At 40.4% G+C, this 15,619-nt stretch overlaps 1 protein-coding gene across 5 annotated transcripts in view; it reads left to right on the top strand.

Annotated features, from left to right (window-relative positions):
- SYNE1 (spectrin repeat containing nuclear envelope protein 1) overlaps positions 1 to 15,619 on the top strand; it is a 662,466-nt gene that overhangs the window by 295,143 nt on the left and 351,704 nt on the right. For all 5 annotated transcript variants that reach the window (XM_089694288.1, XM_089694287.1, XM_089694289.1 and 2 more), the window contains exons 27-31: positions 306 to 470; positions 2,039 to 2,206; positions 3,054 to 3,230; positions 6,035 to 6,175; positions 11,550 to 11,710. In XM_089694288.1, the coding sequence (XP_089550414.1) occupies positions 306 to 470; positions 2,039 to 2,206; positions 3,054 to 3,230; positions 6,035 to 6,175; positions 11,550 to 11,710 (812 nt within the window). The remainder of the gene's footprint in view (positions 1 to 305; positions 471 to 2,038; positions 2,207 to 3,053; positions 3,231 to 6,034; positions 6,176 to 11,549; positions 11,711 to 15,619) is intronic.

The following is a 15,619-nucleotide window of genomic DNA, read 5'->3' as shown; positions in this document are numbered from 1 at the left end:
TTTAACAGCATCAGAGCTTCATGAGCAGACCTGACTAATCAATTACAGCACTCTTTTAAGCAGAATACTAAACTGAATTTACCTAACAGCCTCTCTGTTAGGCAGAGAAACACAGCTATACCTATCCTAACTTTAAAACTCCTATTACCTAAATAGGAGGGTGCTACAAGTGGAGCAATACATGTAGTTCATCATGATAGATCTACAGTATATCTTCCACATGCTTCCATTCCCAGTCCTCACAACCATTGATATTCAAACATGTAATGTCATTCTTACTAACATGGAGAAATGTATTGTTACAGGAAATTAGACAAGATGTGGTTAAACAAGAGGATAATCTCAGGTATCTGAAAGACAGACTGACTGCACTTACTGAGGTATCAGTGGAGAAGGAAGTAAGAAAGCAAAATGGTGATCTAGCAAGACTTTCTGACAACTTGAAATTGTTCCTGGACTCGCTAAATGAGGTACATTGTGTTAGCATTTCATCACTACATAGACAGCCCTCATCTTATTATAAGTCCAGTTTTTGCCAGTGCTGTACTAGAACTGTGTTTTTTACTAGTTTGATAAAAAGCCAAAGCAGCAACCTGTTATCATCACAAAATGAACAAATTGAGTCCTAACACAGTAAATAATAAGTGAAGTGTGTGTGTTTTTTCCATCGGGTACATTCTGCATGGCAAAGCAGTATTTTTAAAATACATTCATTCTTTTCTTATTTTTGGGAATACCACAAAATGTTTTAGACATTTTCTCATTCTTTTCCCTTTGCTTTTGTTCACGTGCTTTGAAAGTTATCATCAAAAGATCAAATTTATGTAAACATTGTATTACAGTGAAGGAAATAACTATTTGATCCCCTGATGATTTTGAATGTTTGCCCACTCACAAAGAAATGATCAGTCTAAAAATTGAATGGTAGATGTATTGTAACACTGAGAGACAGAATAGCAACAACAAATTCAAAAGAAATGCATGTCTAACAAATTATGCACTGATTTGCATGTTCATGAGGGAAATAAGTATTTGATCCCCTATCATTCAGCAGGATTTCTGGCTACCAGGTGCCTTTCATATTGGTAACAAGCTGAGATTAGAAGCAGTCTCTTAAAGGGAGTGATGCTAATCTCATTTTGTTACCTGTATAAAAGACACCTGTCCACAGGCACAATCAAACAATCAGATTCCAAACTCTCCACCATGGCAAAGACCAAAGAGCTGTCCAAGGATGTCAGGGACAAGATTGCAGACCTACACAAGGCTGGACTGGGCTACCAAACTATCGCCAAGCAGCTTGGACAGAAGATGACAACAGTTGGTGCAATAATTCGCAAATGGAAGAAACACAAAACAACTGTCAGTCTCCTTAGGTCTGGTGCACCATGCAAGATCTCACCTCATGGCGTGTCAATGATCATGAGAACAGTGAGGAATCATCCCAGAACTACATGTGAGAATCTTGTCAATGATCTCCAGGCAGCTGGGACCACAGTCACCAAGAAAACAATTGGTAACACACTACGCCGACAAGGATTGAAATCCTGCAGTGCCACCAAGGTGTGCTGCTGTTTCTACTTATGCAGCTGAGAACAGAGGGTATGTGATCGCTTATAAAAAAGGGCGATATGTATTGATAATATATATGTGTATGTGTGTGTATGTGCATATATATATATATATATATATATATATATATATATATATATATAAAACAATATTCTGCTTTCTTTTTTAAATGTTTTACAAAGTGAGGGTTTACATATACTTTAAAGATACACAACAGGTCACACATAAAGGTTATATATATGATATGACTGAAGTAGGTAGGCCTGGGTGGAGTCATTGTATATATTCATCATTACATTGCAGTACATTGTTAAAATGATCTTAAAAATATAGTCTAATAATTCATAATTTCACACACAATTTTCACGTAAGATTCAAATGAAAAAAAAAGGTGATTAATTGGTGATAAATATTGATAAATAGACCCCACAGAAAAATTCTTACATTCTTTTCTGTTTCCCACTAGACTGAGAAGATTTTAAGCACAGTTGGAGATTGTGTAGAGTGCAAGGAGGCAGTAAAGAATAAGCTCAGTGAGTTAGTGACAAGCTCTAAGGACATGCAATCGCAAGTAGCGAAGATCCTGAACACAGAAAGCCTTGAGGAGGCTCAGGAGCTACTTCTTCATTATGAGGTATTCATATTTTATATAGTCCAAATAAACATCTCATATATTTGTATGTAACAGTTAAAGTGTTAGTTCACCTTTTTCCGAGAAAAACACACTGCCCACCCCCCGTTCCCTGCTGTACTTACCTCTGGAGATGCTGAGCTGTCAGTGCCCAGACAGCTTGTCCAGCGATCCAGGGATCTGAAATCCCCACTCTTCTCCCTCTTGCAACGCTTCTGGCACACAGCAGAGTGAATCTGAAAGGTTAGTGCCTAAGCAGTAAATTGCTCTGGTCGTTCCCAGAAGCACAAAGAAGGAGAAGAGCAGTGATTCAAAATCTGGACTGGTTGCTTAGGCACTAACAGCTCAGCATTCTCTGAGGTAAGTACAACTGGGACCATAGAGAGGGTGTACAGTGTTATATCACCTTTTAATTTTTTCGGAAATTAAACTAACACTTTAGGTGTGACAATTGCTTACCTAAATGACCTGTGTTGATATTTGCATAACCTTATATTAGTCAGAAATCACTTTTTGTATTGTATCACTGTTGAATTATGGGTTCCCCAAGCCATGTTAAAGCTATGCCCAACCTGACATTTTGACAAATCATTCTACTTTGGCCAATATCTCCCAGGGTTTTGATACTCATCTGTCCAAATGTGTGTACAATATATGACTTGAATATAATTTTTTTGGAGTTCTCTCCGGTATTGTCTGTCCCTCACTGTTGATGTCTGTTCTGCAAAGTACTGTATGTTAGATAGTGTCCTAGTCTGTGTATCAGTGATTTGTTTTCACAGTGCAAATTATAATACCTGAAACAATGTCTTACCATGGTATAATGTACCATATACTCTGGTCCTTGTAGAACAATGTAAAGAAAATACGTTCAAAGAAACAGGATGTTCAGCTCCAGATTACTCGTGCCAAACAGATACAAACTGAGAAGGGATTGTCCAGAGATGTCAAGGATGAATTAATGAAGATGGAAGCTGAAACAGAAAATGTAGAGACAGCATTGGTGCAACAGGAAGCAGACTTAAAGGTAAGTCAAGCAAGCTTGAGTACTTTTAAAGCTGTACCCCAATAAGACCCCCCGTTCCCCGTAAAACACACTAAACAATACCTACCACGCCTCCACCCCCTCAAACTACTTGCTGCAGCCTGAAAAAAATAGTCTAAATGCCCTTTTTACTTACCTAACTCCATGGTCACATGATGCACTGGATCCCAAGTCTTCTGGTCCACAGAATGGAAGGGTGCTTCATGGGGTGCTTCTCTGCCTGGCTAGTGTGGGCAATTCCCATTGGTCATTATTTGTTTGTTTTTTTCAGCCAACATAAAATGATCTCCCCAAAGATTATGAATAGCAAGGCTAACTAATCTCTGTGCCAGGACTGAGAGGTCAGGGAAAGGCTTTATTTAATTTTTTGGCAGTCAGTTGTTTAAGAATATGTAACAGATCCCCCTTCTCCCAGCGACTGGACCCCAGATCTTGTGGACTTATGCACTTCTGTACTGTATATACGTGCAAGCAACCTGGTTCCTCCATTCAGAGTGTTGGTGATGTCACTTCCTCACTGTGAGCATACGTCAGTAACATGTACAAATTCGGAATACTGATGCACTCTTTGGTATCTTTATTGGAGCATTAAAATGGCACCAGAGGTATAAGAGGAACATTAAAAAGGTGACACGTGTCACGCTAAGTTCAGTGCTTACTCAAATCTCATATATGTGCATGTTACTGAATCTTACAGATGAGTTGTGCAGCAACCTGAGTTCCAGTTCATAGCATGTGAGAATCAGTCATTCACCCGGAGCAGCATCATTTTGGCTTTTGTGTCTATCATTGGTATTAGTATGCATTTTTTGTGTTGGGACAATCAAAAGATGGGGACCCCCCATGATATCTTACCCTGGGTCTATCAGTGGCCTAAAATGTCTGCTAATTGGAGGTAACACTATTTCACTCATTTAGATATATTGCAGACCTATTGTAATACATACAAATGCAATGAATAAACTGCAAAAAATAATGCTTTTATTTTCTTTGTAATAAAGAGCCAATCAAGGCAACAAGTGAATGGGCTCATGTGCCCAAAACTGATATTTTAGGGTTTGGTAGATGCAATAGAATTAAACCATCTGTCAGTTTCTTATACCTCTGTATCTGTTGGGGAATCTGTTGAGAAATAGCTGCGATTTGAGTTTTTTTGGTCTGTATACCTGTTGTGACTATTACGAAGGAGTTCCAAACTCCCTGTTGGATTCTTGTATTTGTTTAATTACAGAGAAAGCAACTGGCACTTTCTATACCTGCTAAGGGAAGCATTTGACCCCTAGGCCAGTACTGATAAGATATGTTGGGCTGGTGGCAATAAGTAAAGATACTTCACCTTTCAGACATTGATCAGAGTGGAACTCCCAGTCAGTGATAGATGGAGAGCAAAATATAGCTACCTCCTCCCTACCGAGATCTGTGATCACAGCCTCCGACAGACTCAAGTCTTCCACCATCAACTTTCTTTGCAGCTCTGAGATGTGAGAACGTATCCCTTAGGCACACCCACCTTTTACCATTCCCACCAAAACTGCAGCACCATGAAATACACCGCTAAAAAAATTAAAGGAACACTTTTTAATCAGAGTATAGCATAAAGTCAAATAAACTCCAGGGATATTAATCTGGTCAGTTAATTAGCAGAAGGGGTTGTTAATCAGTTTCAGCTGCTTTGGTGTTAATGAAATTAACAACAGGTGCTCTAGATGGGCAACAATGAGATGTCCCCCAGTGGTGGAGGCCACTGCCTTTTTTTTCCTACTCATCTTTTCTGACTGTTTTTCAGTAGTTTTCATTTGGCTAGGGTCAGTGTCACTACTGGTAGCATGAAGCGATACCTGGACCCTACAGAGGTTGCACAGGCAGTCCAACTGCTCCCGGATGACACATCAATACGTGCTGTTGCCAGAAGGCAATAGGATATGTCTCCCAGCACAGTCTCAAGAGCATGGAGGAGATTCTAGGAGACAGGTGGTTACTCTTAAAGAGTTGGACAGGGCTGTAGAAGGTCCTTAACCCATCAGCAGGACCGGTATCTGCTCCTTTGTGCAAGGAGGAACAGGATGAGCACTGCCGAGCCCTACAAAATGACCTGCAAGAAGCCACTGGTGTAAATGTCTCTGACCAAACAATCAGAAACAGACTTCATAATCGTGGCCTGAGGGCCCGACGTCCCCTAGGGGGCCCTGTGCTCACTGCCCAGCACCATAGAGCTTGATTGGCATTTGCCATTGAACACCAGAATAAGCAGGTCTGCCACTAGTGCCCTGTGCTTTTCACAGATGAGAGCAGGTTCATCCTGAGCACATGATACAGACGTGAAAGGGTCTGGAGAAGCCATGGAGAACGTTCTGCTGCCTGTAACATTGTTCAACTGCTGCTGAATCATTTTTTCACTTTGATTTTTGGTGTGTCTTTGAATTCAGTCCTCTGTAGGTTGATAATGTTCATTTCCATCAAACGATGGGGCATACTTACGTTCCTAACACATTATCTAGTCCATATCAGTATAGATATCCAACATGGTATTTTTCCCCATTGAGATTTGATGTGTTTTCAAAGTGTTCCTTTAATTTTTTTGAACAGTGTACTTTGCTTTGTATGCTTTATTTAAGCCACATAATTCTTTTTAAAGTAGTTGCTCCAAAAGCCAAATGTTCCCAGTCCTCACCTATTCCATTAAATATTTTATGTGCTATATAGAAAGGTATTTCAAAACACATGTTTAGAAATATATTTATTATATTTTATTGTAATAAATATTTTGGGTTTTTTTCTCTTTGAAGGACACAATCCATAATTGGGAGATGATAGAAACTGGAAAAAAGTCAATTGCCCAGTATTTGAACCAGATAGGGCCTACACTTGAGCGATCCTTGACCTTTGGAACACTGGAAAATGTAACACTAGAACTTCTGCAGGCAAAGGTTAGATTATATTTGTATGTACACAATTGTATTTACAGTAATATATGTGAATGAAATGTGATATGTCTTCGCTGCACACAACAATAAAATTCGAAATAGTGGTTAGCACAGTAAACTTTCCTTGTAGCAGAAAATATTCACATGCTGTATTTGTGCTATACCACAGCAGTTCTGGATGTGCAGCTGGCCAGAAAGGAAAAAAACAATGATTTGCATGGCTAGTCTCCGGGTCCTGAAATGAGGAATAATTCTCAAATTTTTGGGATATTAGAATCATGCCCTATTCAGCATGAGGGTTTTGATTGCTTTAATCCCTTCTTTCCATAGCCTTTATGGTCATACACAATCTCAATCTCTTTGTAAAATACACATGTGACAATGCCACATAATGTTTCCAGGTACAAGAAAAACAAAAATGATGTGTGCTTGCCTGAATAGATTAAAGAGGAACTTCACTAAGATTTTTAGAAGTCAGCTGCTGAATTTTAAAATTCAGGTCCTTACCAGTCCATAGATTCCAAAGCTGTCCTCCTGCAGATGATTCTTGTCACAACGGCGAGTCCCCGATGCAACCATCTTAAATTTGGTTGTTGGCTGTGACTTCCTGATATGTCACAGCCAGCTCCCCACTTTGCATGTGGAAGATTGTGCAGTTAGACTGGTCCTGCATCTATCTGCAACATTTGACGTGACCCTGAAGGCTATGTACAGGGAGGTAGCTGGTTGAGCAATGGCATCCTCACCTAGACGAGAATTGCAGAAGTGTGAGCGGGTATCAACAAAAAACAGTACTTACCCCCTCCTCTCAAACAACCTGCAACTCAGTTACAGGCTGGGGAGAGGGAGAGAATCAGCAGTACTTTTAACCACTTGCCCTCCAGAGGATTTACCCCCCTTCCTGACCAGGCCATTTGTTGCTGTTCGGCACTGCGCTATTTCAACTGGTAATTATTCGGTCATGCAGTCCTGTACCCAAACAAAAAGTATGTCCTTTTTTTCACACAAATAGAGCTTTCTTTTGGTGGTATTTGATCACCTCTGTGGTTTTTATTTTTTGACCTATAAACAAAAAAAAGACTGAAAATTTTGAAAAAAAATGATATTTTTCACTTTTGGTTATAAAAAATATCTAATAAACTCAAAGTTAGTCATACATTTTGGCTAAAATGTATTCTGCTACATGTCTTTGGTAAAAAAAAAATCTCAAACTATGATATATATATTGGAATTTATGTAGCTTTTACTTTCTGACTGCCTATCCCATTTCTTGAGGTGCTACAATGCCAGGGCAGTACAACTCCCATCCCCCCAAATGGCCCCTTTTTGGAAAGTAGGTACCCCAAGGATTTTGCAGAGAGGCATGTTGAGTCCATGGAACATTTTATTTTTTGCCACAAATTTTTTGAATACGATAATTGTTTTTAATTTTTATTTTTACACAAAGTTGTCACTTTAATGATATATTGCTCACGCATGCCTTGTATATGTGGAATAACATCCTAAAACACATTCTTCTACTTCTCCCGAGTATGAGGATACCACATGTGAGAGACTTTTTGGTAGCCTAGCTACATACAAACCTCCAAAATCCAATGACCACCTCCAGGTTTTCAAAGGGCATATTTCCTCATATCACTTCCCCACTACCTATCACAGTTTCGGAGGCTCTAAAATGCCAGGATAGTACAAATCCCCCCCCCCCCAAATGTCTCCTTTTTGGAAAGTAGACACCCCAAGGAATTTGATAAGAGGCATCCTGAGTATTTTACAGATATCATTTTTGTCACAGGCGTTTGAAAAAAATAAAAGAAACGAAAAAATTAATTTTTTGTTTTCTTTCTCCGTGTTCCAAAAACGTGGCAACAAATGAGATCTGCAAAACACTCACCATGTTTCTCAGAAAATACCTTGGAATGTACTTTCCAAAAAGGGGTCATTTAGAGGGGTTGCTTTTACTATCCTGGCATTTCAGAGCCAACATTAGAAGCTTATGCCACGATGTGATGTACCCACTCTTGAAGACCAAGCCTTTTCTGACACGTTTTGTTCACATGAAAAAACATGCTAGAAAATTACTTTGAACCCCCAAACATTAAATATTTTTTTATCTTTCAATATTTTATTGAAACATTGGTATACACAGAAATAGAAACATTGCCCACCTACATGGTGAGATGGGGTGAATAAACATATTCATATTCATAAAATATATAGGCATGTGAAAAAACATTAGTCGATGATGTTGTAAACAGGTAACACCATCCCCACAGGGTAGCAAATGTTCCATCAGTCAGTAAACATAGGCAGTTCCATATAGATTTACCAACAATAAGAAAACCAAAAAAGAAGAAAAAGGATTAAAAATAGAAAAATTATAATAAAGATCCAGGATAAGTCAGAAAAGAAGGGGGGAGAAGGGGAGAGAAGAGAAAAAAAAGGGAGAGAGAGAGGCTCAGCCGTAGTACTATTAAGTAATAGAGATATATCTGATCCATGGTTCCCACGTCACCTCAAATCTAGAAGCAACATTATTGACAATGCTTGTAAGTTTATCATTTATCATTATCCAATTAGGTTTTTGTTTAATCCTGTCTAGCAGAATTAGTGATTGTCTCCAACATCTAGCTATGGTAATATGTGCTGCCAGTAGGAGGTAAAGAATTAATTTAGTAAATTTTTTGGTAATGTCAGTGGGTAGCAAATGAAATAAAGCCACTTCCGGTGATCTACGAATATTAATTCCTGTTACCGAATAAATGAAGTTAAACATTCGGATTCAAAATCTGTTCACTACCGGATATTTCCACCAGAAATGGAACATAGTGCCCTCTTGTCTGCAGTGTCAGAAGCAATTAGGTTATACTGATGGATACATTTTTGCAAGGCATGTAGGAACTAGATACCAGCGAAGTAGTGTTTTGTAATTGGATTTGATAAGAGCAGTATTAATCAAAATTTTTGATAGAGTATGGGCCTCATTCCGCCAAGTGTCCAGGTCCTCTAAGCTATTCAAATCCCTTTCCCATTGAGTCAAATAAGATAATTTAGTGAGTGGATCAGCAAGGGAAGCATAAATAATGGACAAATGACCCTTCATCATCCCAGTTGTATATAATTTTTTAAAGCAGAGACCCTAGAGAATAAAACAGTGGTTGTTGAAATTTTTTTTGTCGCACAGTGTGCAGCAATTTTTCAACCACAAATCTTTTGGGAAAAATACACTTTTTAGAATTGTAATGTACAAAAACACAATATATTGCCCAATTGTTTGATAACATATAAAAGATGATGTTACGCTGAGTAAATAGATACCAAACATGACATGCTTTAAAACTGCGCATGCCCATGCAATGGCAACAAAGTACATACATTTGTATTATGCTTTAAAAGCCTTTACAGGTCACCAAATTATATCTACACAGTAAGTCTAGAATTACTGCCCTCAATCTGATGTTCGCAAGGGTGCTTTTTTTTATTATTATTTAGTTATTTTGATTTTATTATTTATTTTTACACTGTCCCTTTCATTTTTTTTATCACTTTTAATGCTATCACAGGGAATACAGATATCCCCTATAACTTCAATGGGCATTGTCATAGATTCTTTTTTGAGAAATCTGGGGTCTATCAGACTCTAGATATCTCCTCTGTCCTTACATTATCTAATCTCACCAAGATCGGTGTGATGAGATGTTTTCCCAATTTGCAAATGGCACTGTTTATATCCTGCGAAACTGAAGTGATGAAATGCTCGTAGCTTCCATAGACTATAGAGATGGGTGGAGCCATTCTGGTCTCTGACCAGCTCAATGGTCAGCCAGCGGAACTGCATTCTCGGATTCCCCTGTGGGACATTAGAGCCCAGGAAAACTGTGGAAGGTAGCAGGAGGCGGGGGGATATCCCTTCCTGCTGCTTGTAAAAACAATTCAGCAGTTAATTGGCCACTAGGATTGCTTTTACATGAAAGCCGACCGCCAGCTGAAAACATTGATACCAGATGATGTCTATAGCTGAAGGCATCATCCCAGTATAACCACTCAAAGTCCAGCGACATACCAGTACATTGCTGGTCCATGTTGGGCATATATGTAACAGCACAGAACACGGGCATATGATGAATTGGCTCTGTGGATCAATATGACTGCAATTCATTCTTTTCTGTAATGTTCATGTTGAGGGTTAGGCCCAAAAGAGTTTTAAATTCAGAAACCGTGATAGGTTTCTATGCAAATTGTCTGGCAAGAGCTCAATTTGGTGGGCGGCGATGTATTTTTGTCCGTATAAATTGCTTTGGCCCACAATCAATTGATACAAATCTTCCATGAAAAACAGCGGAGGGGCTAAATGTTAGTGCTGGCAATGAACAGGGCCGATCCTGCTAACACTGCATTTTTGGGGACACTATACAAAGGAGGCACTAGTACAGTTCTGTACGTGATCAGTATCTTGATCCGTACAAACACTATACTATTAATGGCGGTGATCAGCAACCTATAGCGTAAGAGTGATATTGTGCATGCAATCTAACGCTAGCTGACCCTGACTGGGTGGGGCGGTTACTGACCCTGATGTTATCTGATATCACAAGTGGCAGGAATACAGTGATCAGTGAAAACTTCTATATACTGACACTGTACTGATAGCACTGGTTGGGTGACGGGGCGATCAAAGGGTTAATAGGGGCAATCAAAGGGTTAAATGTGCTAATCTAACGTGTGTGTAAAATATAGTGCTTTTACTCGGTGCCGTGTTCTCTCTTCTCCCCCTGGACCAACGGGTGGGGGGGGGGGTGCAGCGGGGTGGCGCAGGTGCGTTCACATCCCAAAATAGGAAGGGATGCAAGATTATGTCCCTTTGCCAAGAGCTGATGCTCGCCTGCAAAATGCGGGTAAGCGGTTGGCAAGTAGTTAAAAAAAGGATAGTGATATGTGATTGGCTGGAGCTGCTCACTAGGAAGAGGAGCAGAGCTGTTATGAATGAGATTGATCACATGATGACTGGGTCCCATTCACCGGGATCTTCATTCCGCTGTGTCCGCTGGACACAGCAGTTGCAAGGGGGGAGCGCTGCATGCCCCCCTGTGTTAGTACAGCCAGAGCGACGTATGGGTAGGTCTCTTTGCCTGTAGTTGCCGCCCTGCCGCAGTACATTGCGGGCGGGTGGGTAGCGGATGGAAAAACCCAGTTGCAATAAAAAATGTCCTATTCCCTAAATCAATTTTTTGCCATGTTTGGCCACAGAAATTCTTTAATATGAATAATATATATGAACTAATTTTTTTAGATGCAAAAGCTTTCTTTCCAAAATCTCTACTCAGAATACTCTGCAATGTATGCGGATCATCTAATGACTAGATTATTTTTACCTTAACAGGAGCTGTGTAAAAAAAGTGAGGATCTCTCAGTTCAAGCTGAGAGTCTGGTAAAGAAATCAAGTGACATAAGGCTTGGAGAAAAAAGCAAACACAACCTACTGGGCAAAACTAAGGCCATAGATGAAAATGTGAAGCAGATTAAAAAGTGCCTGTCCGAGAAGTAAGTGCACAAAAATTTGCAGCCTTTATTTGTATTATCACAGAATGGTGCTACTTCATTATATGTGAGTCACTGAGTTTAAAGAGGTGAATAAAGAAACCCCACAAACCGGTCCGGTTATGACTCCCTGTGGGGTCTGTGTGATGTAACGCAGTGTCCAACCCCAGCCCTTCTCACCAACTCATGACCGAAGGAACAGCCGATCTTACACCACACTGTCACTTGCGTAACATTGCCACTCTCAGCTGCGCCCTGCACAAAGATTTTCCAGCTTGTGGGACTACACTCTATGTGCCAGCAGCCTGAGAGCGATTGTTACTGGGTCAGGTTAATTACGCAATTGACCCTTCACATTGTCACCACCACCTTTTTACAGAGAAGGAGGAAACTCACAAATCTTAGCAGCAACACTATGATATTAGTATAAGCGTCTGTAATACACACTGTCACCACAGACAGATATATTCAGAGGATTATTACATACAGTAGTACTCTTCAAGAGACAGAGATTCTTTAGTTTGCATTAAAAGCTTTAAAGACAGTTCAACACTTTTCAGAAAACAGGATTTATTACTAAAAAGGTCAAAATGGTGCAATTAAAATATTTACAGAAAAAGATGTAACAAAGATATAAAGAGAGCAATAAAACAACAGAGAAATAAAAGAAAGGAGTTCAGAAGGCAGAATACTTGCAAAAGTCCTTGGTTTGAGCAGAGTCCAATTGTCTGAAGAAAAGGTTGCCTTGGCTCTCAAGTCTCTTAGATGGTTCCTGATCGATGTTAAAGGAGAGCTTTCTTTCTCCAGGTTGTCAGTCTTTTTCTATCATCTCAAAGGGATGTCTCCTGAGAACAAATGACCAATCATCCAGTTTGGAGATGGGTGTTAGACAGTAACCAAGGTTATGACCAAATCCCTTACAATTTCATACTAAGGTCAATAACCTTCAAGAGGTACAGGTAACATCCTAGCAACTGGCAGGTTAATATTTAGAATTATATTCCCAACGCAAAGATACCAAACATAGCATATCCTTGTCACTCAGGATAAAAGAGACTGCTTTCTTCTCTCTTGTAGGTACTAATATAGTCATGTAAGGTCTTGTGTGACTCACATTAAAATTAGCTATCCGAATATATACTTCATATTAATGTGCCCAGTTCCTGCTGAAGTTTAGGAATTTTTATGAAATTGACTCGTGGAATGTACGTTTTATGGCACGCAATAGCCCTAATGGGCCCTAATGGCTTTTCAGGCCTCTATTATAAGAAATGTGCGACCCAGTTGGAGCCCTTTTTGACGGGTTACTTCAATGAGTTACAACAGGGTTCTTTGCCCTCTCCGAATGCGCTCAGTGCTCATATCTCAGTGATTCCTAAGACAACGGTTGATGTGCCGGAACCGCAAGCCTTTCTGCCCATTTCTATTCTTAATGAAGATCTGAAGATATTGCGCTAGATTCTCAGTCTTCGTATAAATAAATATTTGCGTAGTTTGGTCCATAGGGATCAAGTCGGTTTTGTCACTGGGAGACAGGCGGGTGATAACATACATAAGGTGGTCCACGTTATACACCTTCTACAACACCGATAAATCCCGGGATTCGTACTGTCCCTAGACATATATAAAGCTATTGATTCCCTATCTTGGGAATAGCTGCTGTTCGTGCTGTCCCGTTGGGGCTTTGTGGACTCTATTCTTTCTTGTATTAAGGCCTTATATTCTTCTCCTACAGCTTTGGTTAAGTATGCGGGGCACTTCTCAGACACCTTTCCTATTTGGTGGGGGATGAGACAGGGATGCCCCCTGTCCCTGGCACTCTTTGTCCTGGCTCTTGAGCCGCTGGCTTTTGCGCTCCGGGCTGATTGTAATGTATCGGGTGTTCCATATGCGGGACAGGAATATATATTGAACCTTTTTGCGGATGATGCCCTCTTGACTCTCACTAATCCCTTGACGACGCTCCCAGATTTGCAACAGGTCCTTGCATGTTTCTCTCTGATTTCAGGTCTCCGTATTAATTTGGATAAAATTATCGCTCTCAATATTTCTTTGGCCTCAGATTTGGTTTTGCGTTTATAGTTTAATTCCCCTTACAAATGGGCTTCCTCTTCACTTGAATACTTGGGCATCCGCCTGAACCCTACCTATTGCTCTTTGTTTGCTGCAAATTATTATCCCTTTTATCGTTCTGTGTCCTCTCTTACGCAGTCTTGGCAATTCCCTCCCCTGTACTGGATAGGACGGATCAACTCAGTGAAAATGACCATCCTGCCTGAGTTGTTATATTATTTTCACACCCTCCCAGTTTGGGTTCCTCCTCATTTTCTGCGGCTGATTCAGGCGAGGATTATGCAATTCATCTGGACCAACAGATGCCCCAGAATTTAAAGAGATGCGCTTTTTATCCATAAACTCTAGGGAGGTCTTGGGTTGCCTAATGTAGCTAAGTATTACAAGGCGAGCCAGATTGCCCCACTGTCTATGTTGCATGCTTCCTCTGATGTTCCTCTTTGGGTCCTTTTGAAACTGTCCAACTGTGCCCCCATCATGACATTGACACTTTTATGGCTCCCCCTGCCCTACACTCACTGACACTAAGTCTGATTTTGCTCCATGACCTAAAAGTGTGGGATGCCGTACGTTACTCCAGTGGCTTGATGTCTCCCTCTCTGCCTTTGCTCCCAATTACTAATAATCCTCTTTTCCCTCTGGGCTTCGATCAACCAGGGGCGTTCCCCTGGTGGGTGGCCAATGGTTTTTCACAAGTGCGACACTTTTTGACTTCTCGGTCCTTCCCCATCCTGGGAGTCACGGGATGTTCCTCAGGTGGAATTTTTTTGTTATCTTCAGTTGCAGCACTTGCTGACCTCTTCTGCTTTCCTGTATTATAAATCTGCATTTGAACAGCTTTGCCAACAGTGTCCAGGAGCTCCAGGCTTTATTTCCCTACTTTATGCATTTTTGAATAGGCACTCAATGCGTACCTATCTATCATATGTTGCCCAATGGGAGCGTGACTTGGGGGCGATCATGGATCTGGAGAACTGGAACAGGGCCTGGTTGCTTATAGCTAAATGTTTGTTTAATACAGCCACACTGGAGGCTGCATACAAAGTGTACTGTTTTGTTGGTAGTGGGTCCCGACTCGAATAGCACAGGCAAACCCTGCTTATAGTGATTGCTGCTTTTGGGGTTGTGGCCATCGTGGAGATGTGTTGCATATATGGTGGTCATGCCCAAGATTGATTGGTTTTTGGTTTTGTATGTTTGACCTTCTTTACACATTGTTACATCTCTTCATACGCCGAGAGGCTCGGTATACTTTGCTTCATTGTCCCATACTGGCCCTGTTGGCCCATCAGCAAAAGTTGGCTTCCTATTTGTTTTTGTCAGCCACTAGAACAATTGCTCAGGCCTGGAAAAGCCTGTCTGTTCCTCTTCAGAGGGTACGGGACCGTATGACCACTTTGATGCTCAATGAACAGATGTCAAGTATCTGTAATGACTCACAATGGAAATTATTGAAAATATGGGAGCCGTGGTTGACATATGCTTTTCCCACGCTCCCCCCGGCTAGTCTGGGTTCATAATGCTGTATGGTATTGGTGTTCCCGGATTCCTGCTTCTGGTCTTGTTTTCTTCTTCCTTCTTTACTCTTTTTTCCTCTTTATTTACAGTTTGAATCTGTGAAGTGGTAGTTACTTGCCTCTGGCTGGTGTATTGTTGGTGTTATAGCACTGTTTATGTATTTTATGTGCCTTTAATGGCCCCTATGTGGGCGCATCTTTTACATTGTTTGTGTTACAGCACTGTTTTCTTTATTTTTTATGTGCCACTAATAGCCCCTGCGTGGGCGTGTCTTTTGCTCTAGTTTTTCTTTGTTAAATTGTTTTTAAAAAAGTTAATAAA

The sequence above is a fragment of the Staurois parvus genome, unplaced genomic scaffold (genome assembly GCF_062004578.1).
Source record: "Staurois parvus isolate SC_StPar_1 unplaced genomic scaffold, SC_StPar_1.0 ptg000657l, whole genome shotgun sequence".
Classification (NCBI taxonomy): Eukaryota; Metazoa; Chordata; class Amphibia; order Anura; family Ranidae; genus Staurois; species Staurois parvus.
The sequence above is the reverse complement of the archived record's forward strand: the minus strand, read 5'-3'. Positions and strand labels throughout refer to the sequence as shown.